This window comes from Belonocnema kinseyi, chromosome 4 (assembly GCF_010883055.1).
Source record: "Belonocnema kinseyi isolate 2016_QV_RU_SX_M_011 chromosome 4, B_treatae_v1, whole genome shotgun sequence".
Taxonomy (NCBI): Eukaryota; Metazoa; Arthropoda; class Insecta; order Hymenoptera; family Cynipidae; genus Belonocnema; species Belonocnema kinseyi.
The window spans coordinates 63,180,746-63,204,975 of record NC_046660.1 but is presented as its reverse complement, the minus strand read 5'-3'; the positions used below and the strand labels follow the sequence as shown (position 1 = coordinate 63,204,975).

The window sequence follows — 24,230 nt, the reverse complement described above, 5'->3', positions numbered from 1 at the left end:
AAGAATTTTCGATTAAAAAAAGGCATATTTTCAACCAAATAGTTGAATTTTCAAACAAAAAGATTAAATTTCAACTGAAAAGATTAATTTTTAAACAAAAAGGTGAATTTTCAACTAAAAAGATGAATTTTCAAACAAAAAGATTAATCTTCAAAACAAGAAAGTTAATTTTCTATCAAAAAACACGAATTTTCAACACATAAGAATTTACAATTTAAAAAGGCATATTTTAAAACAAATAATTTATTTTTGAACCCAAAAATATAATTTTTTAAACAAAAGGATTATTTTTTAAAATAAAAACATTAATTTTCTATCAAAAAGACGAATTTTCAACAAATAAAATAATTTTCGATTAAAAAAGACATATTTTCAACCAAATAGTTGAATTTTCAACTAAAAAGATGAATTTTCAGAACAAGAAAATTAATTTTCTATCAAAAAGACGAATTTTCAACAAATAAAATGAAATTTTCAATTAAAAAAGGCAAATTTTCAACCAAATAATTGAATTTTGAACTAAAAAAAAATCATTTTTCATAGAAAAATGATGAATCCTTAACTGAAATAGTTCAATTTTCAAATAAAAAGATTAATTTTTAACCAAAAAGGCGAATTTTCAACAAAAAAGAATTTTCAATTTAAAAAGACACATTTTAAAAGAAATAATTCATTTTTTGAACTAAAAAAGATCATTTTTCAACCCAAAAACATGAATTAAAAAAATATATATATATTTAAGACAGGAAGCTTAATTTTCTTCCAAAAAAGAAATTGATTTTCAAATAAAGTTATGGAATATTCAATTGCAGTTACATTTTTAGTTAAAAACGAATAATTTTCGAGAAAGAAACAACTGATTTAAAGAAAAAAAATAGTTACATTTTAACCCAAAAGATTAATTTTCAATTAACATGATGAATCTTTAACTGAAATAATTGAATTTTCAACCAAAAAGATTAATTTCTACCGCAAAATACGAACTTTCAAAAAAATACTTTAATTTTGAACTAAAAAGATTGTAAACCAAAAATTAAATAGTTAATTTTAAGTTAAAAAAAATCAGTTTAACTTTAAACCAAGTAATTAAGTTTCGATTTCAAAAAAGACTAATTCTGAACAAAAAAGATAGTATTTCAACTAAATAGATTAAGATTAAAAAAGACAACCATGAATATTAATTTTCCACTATAATTAAATTCATTAATATAAAGCTACTTTTACAAATGAAAAATAATTGTTATTCAATTTTATATTCCAAATAAAAAAAATAAAAAATTGAGCAAGCTCTCAAAAATATTCCCGATCTTAAAAAAATGTCCTGAAAATACCAGGTTTTACAGGTAGAGTAGACACCTTCTTTATATAGATATTAAAAATAAATATTGGTATTTCATAATTAATATTTAATAAATCATATTAATATTAACTAATTAAATAATAAGGAAAACGTACCAAATATTTTGGTTTAGTTTGCAAATAAATTTGAAATCTGCAAAATTGGTGACCAAAGTTGAAACAATAATAATAGTATTGACGAGTTTAGAATTTGTGTCCAAGATAAGGATTTATTCCATAAAACTGATGTGTTGCTCTACGTACGTTTTATATATGCGTGTAAATACTGGGTATACCAAAAAGTTAAATAAATATTCTCAATTCGAACTTTAATAATTCAGATCAATAAAAATATTTAGAATTAGAAATATGAAAAGTAGCCTAACCGAGAAGAAATAATGCCTAAATTTTACTTTAAAAAAATAAATAAATGATCCAAAAATCAAAGAAAGACAATTTAAAAGTGAAATTATTTATTTACTAATTTTTGGTGTACCTTTTGCACATATTTATGTATGTATAATATAGACAATAATCAATCCCTGTTCCTTCTCTAACAGGGTTATTCTTCCTGCATAATCTTTCTAGAAATTATATTTAAATGGAATTCTCTTAAACCTAAAAATAATCGCATTGTTAATAAAAAATTCCAGATACAGTAGGCAGAAATTCATTTTACGAAATATCATTATAATATCAACAATATTCATTTAATCTGCGAGATTTATTTAGCGAAATGGGATACATATCTAGAACTTAATAATTCTAAGATTCTTATTATAATATTCTAGTTAATCTTTTAATATTACAAGCACTGATCTCACTTTTATTATGTCGTTTGGAAGATGTCTACGTGCGAAAAATATGTGCACAAAGAACGGGTAAATAAAATCGCATTCATTCCATAAAGAAGTTGTTGTTTTCTTTCTTCAAATTCATTAAGTAACTTTGAAAAATCCTTTAAAAAAAGTGGAAGATTCGAAATTGAGAGTAGAAAGGTTAAAAGCAAAAAAAAAAAAAAACTTGAAAATACGATAAATATGAATATCTTAATTTTCAGATTAATAATATTAAATCTAAGATAATTCTCAAGGAACACTTCTAAATACTTTCAATCTGTTTGCAGCTTCCCATATTCAATATTTACAATGCTTAAACACTATTTTGTATTTTCCATTTCCACTGGAGACAAGAAAGAAATGGAAAACGTGAGACTTAAGTAATATGTACAGATTTATTGAAAATCATTTTGATTTTTTTAAGCTTTACACTGACAAGGAATTTGAAACACAAGACTGAATCGATAAAATAATAAAGAGTGGAGAAGCTGGTATACCAGGGACATCTTATTTACAAGCAATGAAATATTCGTCCTTAATCAACATTGCATAATCGATACTTTCTTTTTCTGCCCTAGGAAAAAAAAATTCCTCAGGATCGGTTCAGTCCAAAAATCAAATAGTTCCTTTTGATTTTCATTTTCTGAGTGAGTCTGACTTTGTAATTACACTATACACAATAATCATTTATGTATTATATCATTTTGATTTCGCCTCTTTTTGTCTCAATCGATTTTCAAAAATCTCATTAAATGAGATCAGGGTGTCCACCCGACGGATCATTTTCAATATCCGCTTTTATCCCGATCAATTTAAAAGAGTTCAAAGGATTTTTAAAGATTTCGAAACATTTTGAAAGATTTAAACGATTTTTATATTTGGCACATCAGATCATTTTTGCTGATAAAAATTATAATTCTGAATTGAAGATTTTTTTTATTCGCTTATTCGAAATCGGAATTTAAATCGGATTTTATATTATTTATAATATAAATTAAAAAAATTCCTGCTCCATGTCAAAATTATGTTTATTTAACAGATTTTCTATAATAATTCAGAAATAATGTAAATCCCTTTTTATAAAACAGAATAAACGTTATTTTTCAAAAATTCCCGTTCGAAAATTAAAATAATAATTCTTAGCAGTAGTTCAATTTGAAATTTAAAATTTAAGAAATTTTATATCTGAATTTTCAAAAAAATTAATTTTTAACAATTGAAGAGTCAACTGTTGAAAATTAAATTTTCTAATGTTAAAAATTTCATTTTCAATTTCCTTTATTTTTCAACAATTGAAAATTCAAGAAAAAGGCTAATTTAGTATTTAAAAGTGTGAAAATGCTATATTTACATAAGAATGTAATAGAAAAAACAATTTCATGCATAATAAAAATTTCAAACAACAATTTTTTTTTCGAAAAAAATTCTAATTCTTTTAGAAAATTCTCAAAGTTAATTTTTAAAGTTTCCTGTTCCAAGTCAGAATTATATTTATGCAAAAGATGTTCTATTATAATTCAAAAATAAAATAAATCTCTTTTTCTAAAATTTGGAAGAGAGAAGTTTTAAAGTCTGACAAATTTTTATTTGCAAAAAAAATTGTTAATAAAAAAATCGGATTTGGAACAAGGAATTTTCAAAATCATGGTACAGAATTTGTTTGTGAATTTTCTTTTTATAAATAAAAATGAAAATTATTTTCTATAATTTCTGATCCGTGTCAAAAATTACCTGCTACCAAAAATAAACTGCTAATTTAACATTTAAAATTTGTCCAAATTTTGAAATTTATGAGAAGTCAAAATTATATTTGTTTAACAAATTTTCTATTATAATTCAGAAATATGGTCACTCTTTTCCTAAAAATTTGAAGAGGGAAATTTCAGATTTGGGCAAATATTGGTTGCAAAAGAAAATAATTTTTAAATAAAAAAATCTGATTTGGAACAAGAAATTTCAAGATATGAATTTTCAACAGTTAACAGTCAACTGTTGAAAATTAAACTTTCAACGGCTGAATTTTCAAATATTGAAAATTCCATTCCCAATTTTTGATATTTTATTCATTGTTCAACAGCTGAAAATTTGTTGAAAATTCTTAAAGAAATTTCCTCTTTTAAATTGAATCTAAAATAAAACTTATAATTCTTTAATAAAATTCCCTGCCCCAAAGTAAAAATGATCATTTTTCACAGAAAATTCTCTGTCTTAAACTAAAAATATTTTTTTATTGAAATTCCATATTGCAACTTACTTTAATCGCACAGCGATTAAAAAATATGTTTCTATCATTTATTCCCTGTCCCAACTCAGAATTATAAATCTTTTAGAAAATGATAATTCTTTATGAAAATTTTCTGTTCCAATTTAGAGTTATATTTATTTTAAAATTTTTCTATTATAATCCATAAATTTAGTAACTCTTTTTGTAAAATTTGGAAAAACAAAATGTCAAATTCTGGAACATTCTTATTCATAAAAAGAATAATTTTTAAATTAAAAAAAATATATTATTTGGAACAAGGAATTATAAAAACCTGAGAAATTCTGACATTAAACATGAATTATTTTTATAAATTCTCTTTTTATAAATAAGAATTTTTAAATTTTATTTTCCAAAATTTTCCTTTCCACGTCAAAAAAGATCTGTTCCAACAAAAAATTTAAATTCTTTATGAAATTCCCATTTCCAAAGTCAAAAATATAATTATTCTAAGGAATTTATAAAAATATTTTATTTATTTATTCCCCGTTTGAATTCAGAATTATAATTCTTTTCAAAAATTCCCCCTGCCAAGTCACAATTACATTAATTTTCAAAATTCCCTGTCCCAAATCAGAATTTTATTTATTTGAAACATTTTCTGTTATAAATCAGAAATGTATTAACTCTCTTTTTCTCGAATTTTTAAGAGAAAAGTTTCAAATTCTGGCAAATTTTTATTAAAAAAAAAGAATTTTCAAATTTAAAAAAATTCTGATTTGGAAAAAGGTATTATCAAAATCTGAGGAATTTTGACAATTAACAGGGATGGTTTTTATAAATTCTCATTTCATAAATCCGAATTTTTTTATTTTATTTTAAAATTCTTTACGAGATTTACATTCCCAAAGTCAAAAACATATTTATTTACAGGAATTAAAAAAATATTTATTGATTCAGTGTCTAAATTCAGAATCATAATCTAAATTTTATTTATTTAAAATATTTTCTATTGTAATTCAGAAATATATTAACTCCCTTTTCCTGAAATCTTGAGAAGTTTTAAATTCTGGCAAATTTTTATTTGCAACAAAAAAAAAAAAGAATTTTTAAATGAAAAAAAAGTTTTGACTTGGAACAGGGAATTTTGAAATTCATTCAATTGTGACTTCTTTGGGGAATTTTCTAAAAGAATTATAATTCTGAATTTAGCCGGAGAATAAATAAATAAAATATTTTTTAAAATTCCCTTAAATAATATTGTTGACTGGAAATGGGAATTTCGTAAAGAATTATTATTTCGTATTGCAATAGATCATTTTTAACATGGAAAAGAAAATTTTGGAAAATAATTTAATTCTAATTTATAAAACTACAATTTATAAAAAAAAAATCTCTGTTTAATGCCAGAATTCCTCAAATTTTGATAATTCCTTGCTCCAAATTAGATTTTTTTTCTTTTAAAAATTCTTTCTTTTTTTTGCAAATAAAAATTTACTAAAATTTAAATTTCCTTCTTCGAAATTTTGGAAAAAGAGTTACATATATTTCTTGATGATAATAGAAAATGTTTTAAATAAATGTAACTCTGACTTGGAACAGAACATTTTCATAAAGAATTCTAATTTTCTGAAAGATTTATAATTCTGAGTTGGGACAGGGAATAAATGATAGAAATATTCCAAGTCAGAATTATATTTATCGAAAACATTTTCTATCATGATTCAGAAATATAGGAACTCCTTTTTTTTTGAAATTTGTAATTGCAAAAAAAATTGTTAAAATTCAAGAAATTCTGATTTAGAACGAATTATTTATCCCAAAACTTACCTATTCCCTGTTCCAAAATAAAAAATATATTTCAAAACGAAATGTCGTGTTCTAAATTGAACCTAAAATGAAAATTATAATTCTTGACTACTAATTCTTTTGGAAAATTCCAAGTAAGAATTACGATATTTTCAAAAATTTCCCCGTTCCAACTTAGAATTAGGGTGACAAAATATATGAAATTTTAAACTTGCATATTAGTCTATTCAAAACAAAAACCCGATTACTGAATCATATTTCCGGTAATTTTCCGTTGAATAAAATTCCCCTTTCTCCCAATTTCTCGATCTCGGTAGACACCCTGGAGATGAGCAAATTGTCAACGTAAACTTGACATGCGTATTTGTGACATAATTATTAATTATCATGTCGAAAGTGTCAATACATAATTAAAAAAGAGCACAATACGAAAGCACAGCCTTCGTACGATTACAAGTTTAAATATCATACGAACGATTTTTCTAGCAACTGTCTTAAATTATAGCAACAAACTGCGATTTACAGTTTCTAGCGATGTGCGAGATCAATTAATGCGAAGCACAAATATCGCGACTACTTAACTGGATCTGTTGAATCGCCAAACAAATACTGGTATCTCATATTTATAAATCCAATTATGACAATTTCATTCCTAAAAAAGCGCACCAATTTCCACGGACGTTCGACAAAAATATTCGAGTACGTGTACGCATTTCTCACGGAACTTTGATGCATTTTTCGGACAAGAGGCTCTCAAAAATTGCAAGAATTTTCAAAGAAATTCTGTCATCGAGCGCGTTCCCCAAAAAAAAAATATTCTCGAAAATCGACAAGAATAAAAAAATATTCTTCAGAGAATATTGTTGCAGTAGAATCAAGACTCGACGACTGGAAGAATAATCTGTTTGGCTTCAGCTTTTTCTTGTACGTTTTGTAGAAAAAATATCGGAAAGCGTGTACGTAAAGAGTTCTGAAAGCTCGTTCTTTACATTGTAATTTCCCCTTCTTGGGCGAAAAAAAGTCTTTTACACATTAGAAAAAAAAAGAAAAAAAAAAGAAAGAAAGGAAGACTAAGTACCTCACTTGATCATTAAAAATCCTTGAACGTTGACAATAAACTTGTCGAAATTGTCCCTAAACCTGAGCCTTTGAACACGTTCGGTATTTAACTCTATATTCGAAGTCAATTCGGTAAAAGCTGCCGCAAGTCTCTCAGCCACTTGTGAATCTGTCTGTGATGCCAGAAGACTTTGTACAAGCTGCTGATACTGCTCTTGATAGCAGCAGATTAAATAATAAAGTGGTATGCTAGTGTGGGATATGAGGTCCGAATTTATTTGATGAGAGAGAATGAGGTTCATTAGGAGCTGGAAAAAAATTCAGAAAAAAAATCAGAAAAATCTTCAAATAAATTCCCAAGTCTCGGACTCACTTCAACGATAAAAACTAGTGTTAATAGTGTCACAAAATAAAGCCTCAACAGAAAAAAACGTATCAACACAAGCTTTTTTTTATGGAGTTTTATCAATTTATTCCTTTTTTTCGACGGTTTTTTTAAAATTAAAATTAAGCTCACACTCAAAAGTGTTGTTTTTTCAAATCTAACTTTAGAAATATTGAACAGGGACAAAAAGAGAAAATTGAATTTGCCTATTGGCAGAGTTCTCAAATTCCCGAGAATTTAAGTTCAGGTTGTATAACCGAGAATATGACAGAATTTAGGAGAATTTAAAAGAATTTAATCATTTATGATTTTTAACAATATTTTTATTGTTCAGGTTATATCAGCGATTGACTTTATTGAATTTTAACTAATTTTTTGAAAATATTTTTTTTTTGTTGAAGATTTATAATTTTATTTGAAAACTTCTCCCTTTGGTTACAAATAAAATTATTTTGTTGAAAATGAACTTTCTTGTTAAAAATGATTATTTTTGGGTTGAAAATTCCTTCTCGATTGAAAAATCTGTACAGATTGGAAATTGTATCTTTTTTGGTTAAAAATGAAGCATTTTTGTTGAAAATTTATTATCTTTTCGGATAAAAATTAATTAATGTGAAGAATTCCTGAAAATAAAATCAAGAATCTAACGACCAAATTTGGAAAATTTATTTCATTTCATATTTATCACTTCCATTTTTAGTTACAAATTTATCTTTTCTTGTTGAATATTTATGTTTGAATTTAGGACAATTTAAAAGAATTGAAGAGAATTTATGATTTTTAACAATATTTTTATTGTTTAGGTTATATCAACGGTTAAATATAAATTATTTTCTAGCCCAGACATATTTAGGAATTAAAAATATGCAAAGCAATAGCTCATTACTTAACACTGTTAGACTGATTTTCAAAATTCTCTGATTTTTCGACTAATTTTTCATTTCAAATCATTAATATTCAAATACCAGCATTTTAATCTCATGATATTTTTACCATAGAATATTTTATAAGAGGAATAAAACTGTGTTTCATATACTTAAAAAATTAAAAATTTATTCATTTATTTCAAACAAACAACTGAAAGATTTTTCTACTTTAAAAGATAACTCTTTAACAAAATACTGGAATTTTCAACAAAATAATTGAATTTTTAACATGAAAGTTGAATATTCAACCTGAAAAGATAAATTGCCAACGAAAGAGTGTCATAGTTTATATTTTAATAAAAAAAGAATTAAATTTATAAAACAAAAGAAAAGAATTTTAAAATCAAAAAGACGAATTTCCAACAAATAAAAATTTTTCATTCAAAAAATAAATAAAAGTTTATCTAAGTTATTGAACCTTTAAACCAAAGGACAAATATTCTTTTAAAAAACGCAATTTTTAAACAAAAAATATGACTGTTCAACAAAAAATTAATTTTCCACAAAAATGATGCATTTTTACCCCAAAAAAGGAATTTTAAAACAAAAAAGTAATTTTTAAAAACGCTAATTTCTAACCAAAAGATATGAATCTTAAAAATAGGAAAAGTTCAATTTTCTGTTATAAAATTAATTCCAAATAAAAAAAAGAAGTATTTTCCACTAAACAGTTACATTTTAAAGCAAACATAAGCCTTCAATAGAAAAATAGATTTTTAACAATTTTAACAATTTCAATGATTTTTCTACTGAAAATTTATTTCATTTCATATTTATCACTTCCATTTTTAGTTACAAATTTATCTTTTCTTGTTGGATATTTATCTATTTGATTAAAACTTCGTCTTCTTAGTAAAATATTATTCTTATTTGTAGGCTCATGTCTTTAGTTAAAAATTAAACTATTGAGTCAAAAATTTAGTTTTTATAAAAAATATAACTTTTCCATTTCTGGTTGAAAATTAAATTTTTTAGTTGAAAATGTACCCATTTTGTCAAAAATTCTTTTTTCGTTGTTTAAAATTGATCTTTTTAGTTGAAACGTCAACTATTTAGTTAAAAATTCCTGTATTTTGTTTAAAATTTGTCTTTTCATTAGAAAATTATTTGCTTGAAAGTTGATCTTTTTGGTTGAAAATACATTTGTTAACTTAATTTTTGTTTGAAAATTCCTGGATTTTGTTACAAATTCATATTTTCAATAGAAACTTTCTTTTCGAAAATTCACCTTTTTGGATAAGAGTTTTAATATGCTTGCAAATTAATTTCGTTGGCTGAACACTAAACTATTTTGTTGAAAATTCCATTTTTCTTGTGAAAATTTAACTTATCTAATTCTTGTTGAAAATTAATTTTTTGAGTTGAAAATTCATTTTTATAGCAAAAATTTGATTTTTGTTAAAGTTGAAAAATTACCTTTGCTAGTTTAAACTTCAATTATTTGGTTAAAATATGATTTATTTTGTTAGCATTATGCATCAAAAGAAACGAATTTTAAAACCAAAAAGACGAATTTCCAACAAATAAAGATTTTTTTACTTTAAAAATAAATAAAAGTTTATCTAAATTATTGATCCTTCAAACCAGAAGACAAATTTTCTTTACAAAAATTCAATTTTCAAACCAAAAATATGACTGTTCAACAAAAAATTAATTTTTCACGAAACTGATGCATTTTCACACGAAAAAAGGAAATTTCAAACTAAAAAATTATTTTTTACAACAAAAAAAGAGGAATTTTTAACTAAAAAATATCAATTTTAAAAAAATTGAAAAGTTACATTTTCTATTAAAAAATTAATTCTAAAACCAAAAAAAAGAAGTATTTTCTACTAAACAGTTAAATTTTAAACCAGATATAAGCCTTCAATAAAAAAATGTCACAATGTAGTTTAACTTTGGCCTAAGTAATTGTATTTTCAATTAAAAAAGATTAATTTTCAACAAAATAATTAAATTTTCAACAAAAAAAATGAATTTTCAACTTAAAATATAAATCTTTGACAAAAAAGTGATTTCTTAACAAAGCAATTCAACCAAATGTTTTAAACAAATTAGTTGAATTATCAAGCAAATAAGAACGATTTTTTACAAAAAAGTTGCATTTTCATAAAAAATATTTAATTTCTTCTATAAAAAATGAAGTTTTAAACGAAAGAGATAATTTTTCAAAAAATAGTTGAATTTTCGGTTGAAAAAGATTTTAGTCGAGTTTTCATGATCAAACTATGCATTTTTTAACCCGAAATAATTTTCTAACAAAAAAATTGAATTTTCAATCCAAAAAGATGAATTTTTAACCAAAAAGAATGACTTTTTAAAAAAATTGTTGAATTCTCTAGAAAATAGTTGCATTTTCATCAAAAAATATGAAATTTATCTTAACCCATTAATGACCAAAGCTATCAAATTTATAACATGAGTTTGACCGCAAAATTTATGGGTATAACAAAACAATGAATAAATAAGAAGTACTGTTCCTTATGTTTTTGAGTGAGCTAAATTCGAATCCGTCGTCAAAATTCGAATGTTTTGACTTCAAAATTAAATATAGCGATTTTTGCATACAAAAATCGTGAAAAATGTTTGATTTTTTATTCTTATCATTTTTTTCCAGACATAAAACGTGTTAATATCTTAAAATTTCTTCAACCATCGGTGCACAAAATTCTTAACCTTTAACAGAAAATTTATATATATATGTTTTTTCTTCCAAAATGACGGACAAAATGCAAAAATGTTCCAAAGACTTTTTTTTTCATCACCATTTTTTTTCTTAAAAACTTCAAAATTAAAAAAAAGTTCCATAGATTAAAAATGTCTTGAAATTAACTATAGAACACTGAAATTTTTTCACATTTTTTAGAAAAAATTTTTGATTTTTCAAAAAATCCAAAATTTGAAATTTGCAAACAAAAATTTCAAAAAATCTGAAAAAAATTAAGAATATTCCTTTACTAATTCTAAGACATTTTTATTCTTGGAAAATGATGATGAAAAGAACCAGTTTTTGGAACATCTAAAATTTAATTTTTGTAACAGAAAAAAAATAAGGTTCAACGAAAAAAATTGAATTTTCAATCCAAAAAGGCGAATCTTTTCAACCAAAAAGGAAGAATTTAAAATAAAATCTTTGAATTCTCTACCAAATAGTTGCATTTTTATCCAAAAAAGATTACAATTTTTACCAAAACAGATGAATTTGTAATAAAAAACAATTTTTATTTATAATTGGAACTTTCATCCAGAAAAGATTTCAGTTCATTTTTCAACACCAAAATATGAATTTTAAACATGAAGTAAATTTTTTTTGAAATAGATAAGTTTTCAAGAAAATAGTATAAAAGCTCAATTTCTAACCAAACAGTTGCATTTTTATTTTAAAAAATTTAATTTCTGCTAAAGCAGGTAAACTTTAAAATAAAAAATGACAAACTTTCAAAAAAAGAGCTGAATTTTCAACCGAAAAGCTAACGAAAAAATGAAATTATGTATTAATCAAAACAAATTCTGAGATTCTCATAAATTATCAGAGAATTTATTTCTCGGTTATATTCTCGGTAATATTCTCATTCTCGTTACCGTTCTCAAAGTAATATAACCGGCTCAGAACTTTACCTATTGGGAATAATGAATGACCATTTCGCCAACTGGTGCCAAAAACGGAAACTAGAAAGAGTAGGTAGCATTTTTAAGGGTGCATTTTAATGTGTGCATAAAAATGTTTTTATGATTGTTTTACCAAGTTTAAAACTATGATTGAATACTAAAAATAAATCGTTATCCAATTAAGAGCATATTCAAGTTTCAATACTTTATAAGCTGAAATAAAATGTATTTAATATATGTGACGTCAAATTTTATGCCGATTATTCAATGGATATGAAAAATAGAAGATTAAATTTGAAATATGAATTTTAACCTAACTTTCAGGTCGGATTTTTTTAGATCGTAATTAGTTAATGTATAAATTAATAAAAACTTACTTTGAGTTCATTTTTGCTTCGAAATAAGTTAATTTAAGTTTATAATTTGTTAAAAATCACAATAAATATTACAATTGGGAAGGGTGAAACTACGATACGCCACCTTGTGACAAAAATTTGAACTAGAAAGAATTGACACGATTTTAAAGATGCATTTTAATTTGTGCATAAAAGTGTTTTGACAATTTTTTGTGAACTTTAAACTACTTGTTGGATAATAAAAATAATTCTTTATCGGAAACAAAGTGTTTTAGATGGAATTTGCATATTATACAGTGAAAATAATCACACTTTTTGACATAAATATTTTTCTAAAAAAATAAAACAATTATTGTTCTCTTTATTGTGGTGTTCAAAATATTATAAACCTAAATAGACTTATTTTGAAGCAAAAATGAATTCACAGTACATTTTTATTAATTTATACATGAAATATTTGCTATTTAAATATCTGATCTAAAAGTTAGGTTAGAATTCGTATATAAATTCCAGTCGTCTATTATTCGTATTATTAGCATATTATAGAAAAAAGTTGTTACAACATACATTAATATAAAGTTTATTTAAGCTTAAAATGCATTGAAACTCACATGAAATAATGAAATTATTTTTTTTTTAAAACCCTATTCCACAAAAATGTGTTTTTTTTTCACTGCGGAAATTCTATCTAAAACTATGTCTTTTTGATCAATATTTGTTTTTAGTAATCAAACATTGTTTTATACTTCACAAAATAATCGTAAAAACAGTTTTATGCAAAAATTAAAATACATGTTTAAAATTGTACCTACTCTTCCTAGTTCTATTTTTCGGCACCATGTGGCGAAATGGTAGGCCACCATTCCCAATAGTTTATTATTTCTATTTTTCGAAAAACATGTCTGTCAAAAAATATGTTTGTCAATGCTTAGATGTTAATTCCATAAGCACTTTGTTCTCGATGAAAACTTATTTTAAGTTCGTAATAAATACTTCAAATTTCACAAACAATCGTAAAAACAATTTTACACACAAATTAAAATTCATCTTTAAAATCGTACCTACTTTTTCTAGTTCTGATTTTTGCCACCAGATAGCGTATCGCAGTTTATCAAAACAGTTATAAAAAATTCAAAAACTTCGGCAAGTTTTCCTATAGGTACTTCTGTTTTCTTTTTATAAACTTAAGTCTGAATTAAAACAGAATAATTTTCAAACCAAAGATATGAATTTTTAGAAAGAAAATTTTAATTTTCTACCAATATAATTGAATATTTAACAAAAAAGACGAATTTGCTATAAAATAAATGAATTTTCAACTAAAACAGATAAATTTTCAAGCAAAAATGAAATAGTTACAATGTAGTTCAAAATATGTATTGTTAACTAAACAAAAACTAATTTTCAACAGAACAATTAAATTTTCAACCAAAGAGATAAACTTTTTGTCAAAATGATGAGTCTCTAATCACAAAAATTTATTTTAAACCAAACACTTGATATTTCAACCGAAAAAATAATTTTCTAGCCAAAAAGATAAATTTCTAACAAAATCGATGAATTTTCAAATAAAAAAAGATACATTTTTTAACAAAAATAGAAAAGTTATAAATTTTTCGCGAAAAAATAAAATGTGAAGTAAATAAAATAGGTTTTCAACGAAATCGGTCAATTTTCAATTAAATTTCTACTAAACTTAAATTTCTATAAAAAAAATATAAATTTTCTGCAAAAAAATAAGATAGTGAATTTTTCAGTTAAATAAATTACTTTTAACTAAAATTATGAATCTTCAGCCAAAAAAATTAACTTTTATCCAAATAGTTGAATTTTCAACACAATAAATGTTTTTGTAATAAAAAAAAAGACAACATTTCAATCAAATAAATGAATTTCCACCTAAAAACAAAAATCAATTCAACCAAAAATGGTATAGGTAAATTTTAAATTAGGAAAATAAATTTTTAACAAACCAGTTACATTTTCAACAATAGAAATGGATTTTCAACCAGAAAAGTGAAAAAAAAATTTATTTTCGACAAAATTAATGAATTTTTAGTTTAAATAAAAACTAATTTTCAAACTAGAAGATTTATTTTCTACCAAACAGATTAATTTTTAACAAAATATGTACATGAATTTTCACAAAAGTATTTGAATTTAAGGAATTTTCAACATAATAGTTAAATCTTCAACCAAAAAGATGAATCAGTCACCAAGAAGATTAATATTCTACCATAAAAAAAATCATTTAAAACTTTTTTTGGTTGAAAATAAATATTTTTATATCTATTTCGACAAAAAGCAACTTCTTGGTTTAAAGATGAAATAATTTGTTTAAAGTTTATCTTTTTGGTTGAGAGATTTATAATTTTAGTTTAAAATTCGCATTTTTGGTTAAAAATAAATGTTGTTAACTGAAAATTTAAGTATTTTGTTGAAAATCCAACTATTTTATACATTTTTTTATTGGAAATTAAAATAATAAATAATAATCTAACACCTTTTTTAGTAGAACATTAATATTCTTGGCTGAAAATGAGAGTAATTGGTTACAAATGCATGCATTTTTTTCGACAATTAGTTTTTTTTCAGTTAAGAAAACATTTTTTATCCCAAAATGTATCACTATTTCGTTGAAAAGTCTATTAATCGGTTGAAAATTAACTTTCTTGCTCGAAAACTCATATTCTTGGGTTCAAAATTTTACTGTGTTTTAGAAAATTCATATTTTTGGCTCGAAAATTCATCAAATTGGTAGAAAATGTAACTATTTAGTTAAAAATATATGTATTTTATTGAAAATTCGCCTTTTTTCAATAGAAAATCAATTTTTTGCCGTTAAAAATGTTGAAATTTTTTTTTTAAATTCAACTCCTTGGTTAAAATTTGAAATACTTTCTTTAAAGTTCAGTTTTTTGTTGAAGATTCAATATTTTAATTGGAAATTTGTTTTTTTTTTGACTAAAAATAACTTTTTAACTGAAAATTTAACTATTTTCTTGAAAACACAACGGATTGTTTGAAAATTTAAATGTTTAATAAAAAAATTCGTATTTTTGGCTTCAAAATTCAACTATTTGGTACAACATTATACTGTTTGATAGAAAATTCGTTTTTAATTTAATTTAAAATTAATTCTCCTACAGAAAAATATCTCACCATTTTTTGTTAAAAATTGATATTTTCTGGTTTAAAAAAGTTTAAATTTTTAGTTATAAAATTTTTAAAAACGAAAAAAATATAAACTAAAAATAGTTGAAAATGTATTTAATTTGTTGAAAATTCGTATTTTTTAGTAGAAATGTCAAGTATTATTAGGTAAAAAGTGATGCATTTTGTTGGAAATTTATCTTTTTTCTTATAAAATATATGTATTTGGTTTCTAATTCGCCTTTTTTGGCTAAAAATCAAGTTTTTGTTAAAAATACAATTTTATGGTTGAAACTGAATCTAATTTACTTGAGGATTGAAGTATTTTGTGAAACATTCGTCTTATTGGTTATACTGAACTATTTTGTCTTAAAAAAATTTTTTTTGGGTATAAATATCAACTATTTTGTAGAGAATTTGTCTGTTTGGTTTGCAAATTTAATAATTTGGTAGAAAATGTATGTAAATTTATGACAATTCATCTTTTTGTTTAAAAATTTAACTACTTAATTGCAAATTCAGCTATTTTGTTAAAAGCTCATGTTTTTGGATGGAAAATTCAACATTTAGAACCTTTCCTAAAGTTATTTTTTTCAAAATAATAGCAAGATAGTGTCAATGCTGCAAAAAAAAGTGTCAAATAATGTCAATATTGTAGTGAGTCCGAAGTCCTGCCTAATTTTAATTATTCAAAAAAAAAAGGACTTACATTCATGAATGGGGCCATTAGTTGATTTCTCGGTCGTCCTTGCTCGACCTCAGTATAAATATGTTTGGCCATAACTTGTATGATATCACAGCACAAAATAGTGATCTCGTGTCCGAAGGAAAATAAACCCAATTCCACTGAGACTAGCAATTGTTGCAGCAAATCTGCCGGTAAACTGCAAACTTTATCGGGGTAAATTTCGGAAACAAAGGTTATCATTTTGAAATACCTGAAAAATTATGAAAATTAGAATCCAGTTTTTAAAAATACAATTAAGTATATAAATTTGAATGAGGATCATTAATTCAACTATGAAATTCTTTGAAAATGATATAAAAAAACAAGAATCCAACGATGAAGTTTGGACAAAAAAACTCATCAATTTCTCCACTCAATTTTAAAATAAATGAAATACAAAAAAGAAGAAATATAAAAAAGGCAACCTCCAAATTCCATTTACTCTTTTTATCTCGAAAGTCTAGCAATTATTGATGCTGAAAAATGTAAATTAGTATTTTCAAAAAAGGACTTTAATCTAAAATCATAAGGAATCGAGGATTTAAAATTTCTAGAAATTTTAGCTATTTAGTTTGTTTGTTTTTTCACCGGAAATCGGTATTTTTAAACAAAAATTATTAAATTTCGAATAATAAATATTTTTGAAATATTTACGTTTTTCAGTTTTATTAGCGTTTTTCACAGCAAATTGATATTTTTAAACAAAAGCCATTACATTTTGAAGGTTCATAATTTTTTAATAATTTTAGGATACTGTGGTGTTTTAAATCGGAAATTGGCATTTTAGAAAAAAAATCATTATACAGGGTGGCCGTTTTAATCGACGAAATAAATTTCCGATCATTTCCCGGTTTGCAAACATTTTACACGGTCAATGAATTTAAAAAAATGGAACACTAAATCTAAAAAAATTTCCGCTTGAGGTAATAAAAACTGAGCTGCAAATGAAAGCACTCAAAGTGGAACTGTTAAATTTTGAATTTTTAAAATTGAAATTTAAAAGTTTTTAATTAAAAAATTTTGTATTCAAGTGCTCAATAATTTACGCGCATAAAATCGAAGGTACTAATATTTTCCATTATAAAAAAATATAAATCCACGTTATTATTTTTAATGCTCTAAATTAAAAAATCAATCAATGAACTTTAAAATTTTCAAAATTATATAATTTTAAGGAAAGTTCAAAATTTTATTTCAAAATCTTCAGAAATCTAGAGGTTGTTTTAAATTTGTTTTAAATTAAAAATTATTTTGGAAATTTTTTCAGAACTTCTAAATATCTGTCAAAATTAATTGATTTATTTCTACAAGTTTCAGAAAATCCTGCAAATTTGAGAAAATTTTTTTACAATTTGGATGTATAAATAAAAATTGAACATTTATTATTTTTAGGCTAAATTTGAGTAATTTTAAGAGATATTTAGAAGTTTTGAAAAGATTCAAAATTAATGTAGAACTTGAAATGATAACCTAGTATAAAACAAAATGTAGATTTTCGCAGATTTTAAACAAAAAAATTAGATTATTTTCAAGAATTGTGAAAGGCTTCAAAAGAGTAGAAACCTTTTCTTAAGATTCATAGGAAAATTAAAAATAATTTTTCATTTTGAAATTTTATTTTAAGAGAATATTTAAAAAGTTTTTCAAATATTTAAACAAAATCATTTTAAACTCTTTTTGGTTGAAAATAATTTTTTTTTATATATTTCGACAAAAAAGCAACTCGTTGGTTTTAAGATGAAACTATTTAGATGACGATTTATGTAATTTGTTGAAAATTCACCCTTTTTTAGTAGAAAATTAATATTCTTGGCTGAAAATTAGAGTATTTGGTTACAATTCACTTTCTTGCTCGAAAACTCATATTCTTCATAATCCACGTTATCATTTTTAATACTATAAATTAAAAAATCAATCAATGAACTTTAAAATTTTCAAAATTATATTATTTTAAGGAAAGCTTCAAAATTTTATTTCAAAATCTTCAGAAATCTAGAGGTTGTTTTAAATTTGTTTTAAATTTTTAATTATTTTGGAAATTGGATAAGAACTTCTAAATATCTGTCAAAATTAATTGATTTTGAAAAGATTCAAAATTAATGTAAAACTTGAAATGATAGCCTAATATAAAACAAAATGTAGAAGAAACCTTTTCTTAAGATTCATAGGAAAATTAAAAATAATTTTTCATTTTGAAAAATTATTCTAAGATAATATTTAAAAAGTTTTTAAAATATTTAAACAAAATTTAAAAAAAAAGTATCTTTTTTGAAAATGTTGTTTAAATATTTAAAAAACTTTTTAAATATTCTCTTAAAATAAAATTTGAGCAATTTTAAGAAATATGTAGAAGTTTTGAAAAGATTCAAACTTAATGTAAAACTTGAAATGATAGCCTAATTAATTTAAAAAGTTTTTCAAACATTTAAAGAAAATTGTCAAAAAAGATTTTAGAAGATTTTAAGAAAACTTTCTAAAATTTGCATGATAATTTTTAATCTTTTTAAAACTCCTAAATATCTCTGAAAAATACTCAATTTTTTCTACAAATGTTCATTTGTAAATTATACATCAAAATTTAAAAAATTTCACTTACAAATTAAGCATTTTCAAAAAAAAAAAAATTAAAATTGTGACGCTCAAAGTTTAAAGGCTCTTCGACATTTTTTTATTCCAGGCTTTCCATGTCAAAAAATTCAGTTAAAGATTCTTTACTTTTAAATATTTGTTTTCATTTTACTTGTCTAAAATAAAAATTCAAATATTGTTAAATATTCAATAATTAATATTTTTTTAATTAAAAATTTCAAATCGAATGGGTTAAAAATAAAATTTTTAAATGGAAAATTTTTAATGTAAAAAAATTTGAATTACGCATTGTAAGCTAAATAATAGCATAATTGAAAAACATGAGAATTCAACTAATTTTTTAACAGATTTTTCTTCTAAAAATTTGTAAAATTCCCGGTCAAAAAAATGCACTGTTATTTCCCTGCTTCCCGGTCCAGCAGCCACCCTGTAGAAAGCTTCTAAACTTTTTGTTCGAAATATGCAAAATTTTGTATTTTGTTTTAAATTAGACCGTGGCCTATTTGGACCGAAATTTTGTTACGAATGGTCGGATTTTGTCGGTACACATAGACACTTCGTGTAAATTATTTGAAATCATTTCAAATTTTAAATTAATTTTGAATTTTTTCAAATCTTCTAAATATCTCTTCAACTTATTCGAATTTTTTCTAAGAATAAAAGGTGTTCAATTGCTATTTATACATTAAAATTCAACAATTTGACTTACAAATTAAATTTAGTTAAGTAGAACAATTAAAATTGTAACGTTCAAAGTTTAGTTTTCTTGTTTAGTTTTGAATATTTGATTTATAATTACTGATTTTAAATAAACAGTTAGGTATTTCTGAATATTAAGTAATTGTTCTGTTTCGTAATTTAAAATTTTTTAATTGAATGGTTTAAAAATTGAATATTTTAGCACTGAAATAATATTTAAAATTCAATAAAAGCCTTTGATTATAAATATATTATTTTGAAGTTATTTCAAAATTAAAAATAGTTTATAAAGTTTTAATCGAGGTTTTACATTAGTTTAACTAATAAGACTTTCCAATTGAAACAGTTTAATTTTTAACTTTAAAATCTCGACATTCTAAAATTGTAAACTGATTCCGAATTGTCTTTTACAATTAATCATTATTTACTTTTTAAATCTTGAAATACAATTCAAATCTAAAAAAATCATGACTTGATTTATATTCACAGTTGATCAACTAAAAATATTTTTTAAAAATAAAAAATCTTTGATTCTAAACGCTTCTAATTTATAATTGTTTAAGTCTTTAAAACTGCAATCAAAATCCTTACATTAAAATGTACGCTTCAAAATTAAAAAAATCTTTATGGAAAATTTTTAAAGTGAAAGGTTTTCGAATTACGCATTCTAAACTGAATGATATCATAATTGAAAAAGATCAAAATTAAACTAATTGTTTAAAAACTGTTTGATATCAGAGTTTGAAGGACTTTTTCTTCTACAAATTTGTAAAATTCCCGGTTTGTGGAGGAAAAAATAAAAGTATTAAACAATATTAAAGTCTATATAGGAAAAATTCTGTGTAGAAAAAATTTTGTTTCAAAAAAATATGATTAGTATTTGTGTACAGTATATTTTCTGTATAGTATAAATTTGCGTAGAAATAGCGTTTTCCCGTTAAAGAGGAATTTAAATTTCGATATATTCTAAATTTAATTTCATAAAATTGTATAAAGATACTTACTGTAAACAGAGGGAGGGGAACTTGAGTAAATCGATTGTCATCATTGGCATCACAATATTCAAACCATATAAAAATACATTTGCTGGAGTAACTGACTGATCTCCGCTAGAATTCGGATCCGAGTGACTCAAGTCAAATATGTCTTTGCTCAGTAAATTTGTCAAAAGCTGCATGAGCAATAAAATATCTTGAAATGCATCTTCCTCGGCTGTCGTGTCCACAGTTAAACGGTTACTATTACAACGAGCATAAGTCTGCACCGTGTGTAAACATACTTCAAACATTCGCACACTATCCGTCTAAAATTTCAATAAAAATTGTCACACTTTTTTTTTTATTTTCTGAAATAACAAAAAAGAAAGAGAAGTTATCTTACCTCGGGTAAATAACACAACATTCCTCTCGAGCACTCACAAAATAATTCCAAAATTAGTTGGACCATTTGCTGGTAATTATGATACAAAGAGAGCAATTGGGGAAGTTCGTTTAAGACGAGACTCGTATATTGGAATACGGAACCCACTGTTGAACCCTGAACACCTTGAACTACTCCTGTAAAAAAAACCGATTTAAAACCGGAAATAAGTAGTTTTTTCACGAAAATAGAAGAATCAATTTTTTTTCTAAATTAAATTATTGCAGGTACTATATATTAAATTCAATTCAAAGCGATTCAGATTCCTAAAATTTCATGTAAAAATATTGAATTTCCAACACAATAGTTAATTTTTCGAATAAAAAATATAAACAGGAATTTTCACGGTCAACTAAAAGTAACATATTCATATTTTCCATTAAACGCAAACATTTATTTTAATTCACGACGTTCATTCGAAATATCCTTTAACACGAAAGAGCAATTTTTAATTAAAATTATGGATATTTAACTGAAATACTTTCATTTTTAACTAAAAAAATGATTTTTTAAACACTAAAATTAATTTTCTACCAATAAATACATTTTTTCAACAAAATATATGAACTTTAAAGAAACAGTTGAATTTTCATCAAAGGAGACAACTTTTAAATCAAATAGATGAATTTTGATGTAGAAAAAAAATTGATTTTTAACAAAAGAGTTTGGTTTTTAACCAAGTAAATTTATTTCTATACCAAAAGATGAATTTTCAACTAAAATGATGAATATGTAACCGGGAATACTTGAATTTTCAGCCAAAAAGAAGTAAAAAAAATAATTTAAAAAAAAATTCTTTTTCAAACAAACAGATTAACTTTCTACCAAAAAATACAATTTTTCAACTGGAATAGTTGAATTTTAAATAAGAAAATCTGTTAAACTAAAACAATCAATCTTCAACTGAAATAGTCAAACTTTAAAAAAAAATTTACTAAAAAAGGTAAATTGTCAACCAAAACTTAAATAATTAAGTTTTAAGTCATGAAAATAATGTTCAACCAAAAAAGACGAATTTTCAAGTAGAAAATGTAAATTTTCAATCAAAAACTAAATAATTAAATTATCACTAAAAAATGAATGTTCAACCAAAAAAATTAATTTTTAACTAAAATTATGGAATATTCAACTGGAATAGTATTTTCAGTTTAAGAACAAAATTATTTTCAATAAAGAAAGAAACTCATTTCCAATCAAATAGTTAAACTTTCGATTAAAAAATTACTTTTCCTCCAAAGAAAAAAACAAGTATTCAATCGAATAGCTCATTTTTCAACCGAAGGAATGAATTTTAAATTAAAATTATGAATTTTAATAATAAAAAATATATATTTTTTAACAATGAGTTTAATTTTCAAAGAAAAAAATCATTTTCTGCCCAAAAAAAGTTGATTTTCTACCAAAAAAAGTGGTTTCTTTTAACAAAATACTTGAATTTTAAACGAAATAAATCAATTTTTAATTAAAAAAGACAAATCTATATCCTAGCGGTTAAATTTTAAATTAGAAAATGTCAATTTTCAACTCAAAGTGGAACGGCTTAATTTTCAGTTGAAAAAAAATGATAACTTTCAACTAAACTGATGAATTTTCAACTAAAATGATGAATCTTGCACTGGAATAGTTGGATTTTATACCTACCACAAACATTAATTTTTAACCAAAAAAATTATTTTTCTACAACAAAAAAGACGAATTTTCCACAAGTTACATGAATTTTCCAAAAAAATTTTAATTTAATTCAACATTTGTATTATCAACCGATGCATTTTTTAATAATCTTAAGAATTAAAAATGAATAAATTGTTTAATAATTTCGAGAAAGCATCATTAAAAAATATTTATTTAATTATTTTAATTGAAAATTAAGAAATTCAATTTTTGATTGAAAATGTATCTTTTTACTTGAAAATTCACCTTCTGGTTTAAATTTCAACTATTCTAGTTTTTTGGTTGAAGATTCATTGTTCTAATTGAAAATTCATCTCTTTTGTTGAAAATTTACTCTTTTTGTTGAAATTTAAAAAAAATTTCTTTAACTAACGAATCCAGTTGAATGTTCCATCTTTCCACTAGATATTTGGTTTAAATTCAAGTATTCTGTTGATAATTCGTTTTCTTTTGGTTGAAAATTCATTTTTTTTTTAAACTGAAAATTTAACTTCTTCAGTTTTTATTGAAAAATTTACTCTTTTTAGTTTAACACTCAACTATTTTGCAGAAAACTCATCTATTTAGTTAAAAATTCGTATTTTTTGGTAGAAAATTAATCTTTTTGGTTGAAAATTGAACAGTTAAATTTTCTAGAAGAATTTGCTACAAAATTCAACAGTTTTTTTCAATGTAAAAGTCGATTATTTTCAAATTTAAAACGTTTAGAATTGCAATTTTTTAATTTGAATTGCTGAAGAATGGCACAACATCACATTTAAAGCTAAAAATGGAAAAATAATTGAAAATTTCCAAAAAATCAATATTAACGAATATTTTATAATTAACTTCACAATTTACTAAGCTCCTTTTCAAATTAATGTGGAATCAAAAAATTTGTGGTAAAAATAAAAGAATGCAAGAACCAAGTATTCAAAATCGAATTATTTCAAATTTAATAATGTTCCAAAGTGAAAAATTCAAATTCCTTAGCACTCAATTCCTTAATTAAAAGTGGAAAATTCAATTTTCGTATGAATTCAACTGATTTTCAATAAAAATTATTATCTTTCTTAATTAAAATATCAACAATTACATTTTTCTTTAAGAATTCATCGGTTTTAGTTGAAAATTCAAGTAAAATTCATAATTTTAGTTCAGAATTCATTTGCTCGAAAAATTAATTATTTTGTTGAACATTATTTTGTTTTACAAAAAATTAATTTTCTTGTTTGAAAAATAATTTTTTTTATTTCAGGATTCAACTAATTGATTAGAAATTCGGTTTTCTTATGAATTGAATTCTTTTTTATCAGAAATTATTATCTTTTTTAATTAAAATATCAACAAATATATTTTTCTTTGAGAATTCATCATTTTTGGTTGGAAATTTAACTCCTTGATTGAAAGTTAAACTACTTTATTAGAAAAACATTATTTCTTTAATTCATAAGTTTAGTTGAAAATTA

The 24,230-nt window shown here is 23.3% G+C and overlaps 1 protein-coding gene across 2 annotated transcripts in view; it reads right to left on the bottom strand.

The window, feature by feature from the left end:
- Positions 1-5,899: 5,899 nt before the first annotated feature.
- LOC117172101 (exportin-4-like) overlaps positions 5,900-24,230 on the bottom strand; it is a 53,724-nt gene continuing 35,393 nt past the window's right edge. Inside the window, exons 8-12 of one of the 2 annotated variants that reach the window (XM_033359878.1) lie at positions 21,073-21,248; positions 20,697-20,995; positions 16,387-16,615; positions 7,268-7,556; positions 5,900-7,194 (exon numbers count right to left, since the gene is read on the bottom strand). In XM_033359878.1, the coding sequence (XP_033215769.1) occupies positions 7,269-7,556; positions 16,387-16,615; positions 20,697-20,995; positions 21,073-21,248 (992 nt within the window). In that variant the 3' untranslated portion in view covers positions 5,900-7,194; position 7,268. Of the gene's footprint in view, positions 7,557-16,386; positions 16,616-20,696; positions 20,996-21,072; positions 21,249-24,230 lie in introns of both variants that reach the window. The other variant, XM_033359877.1, reaches the window with a different exon arrangement.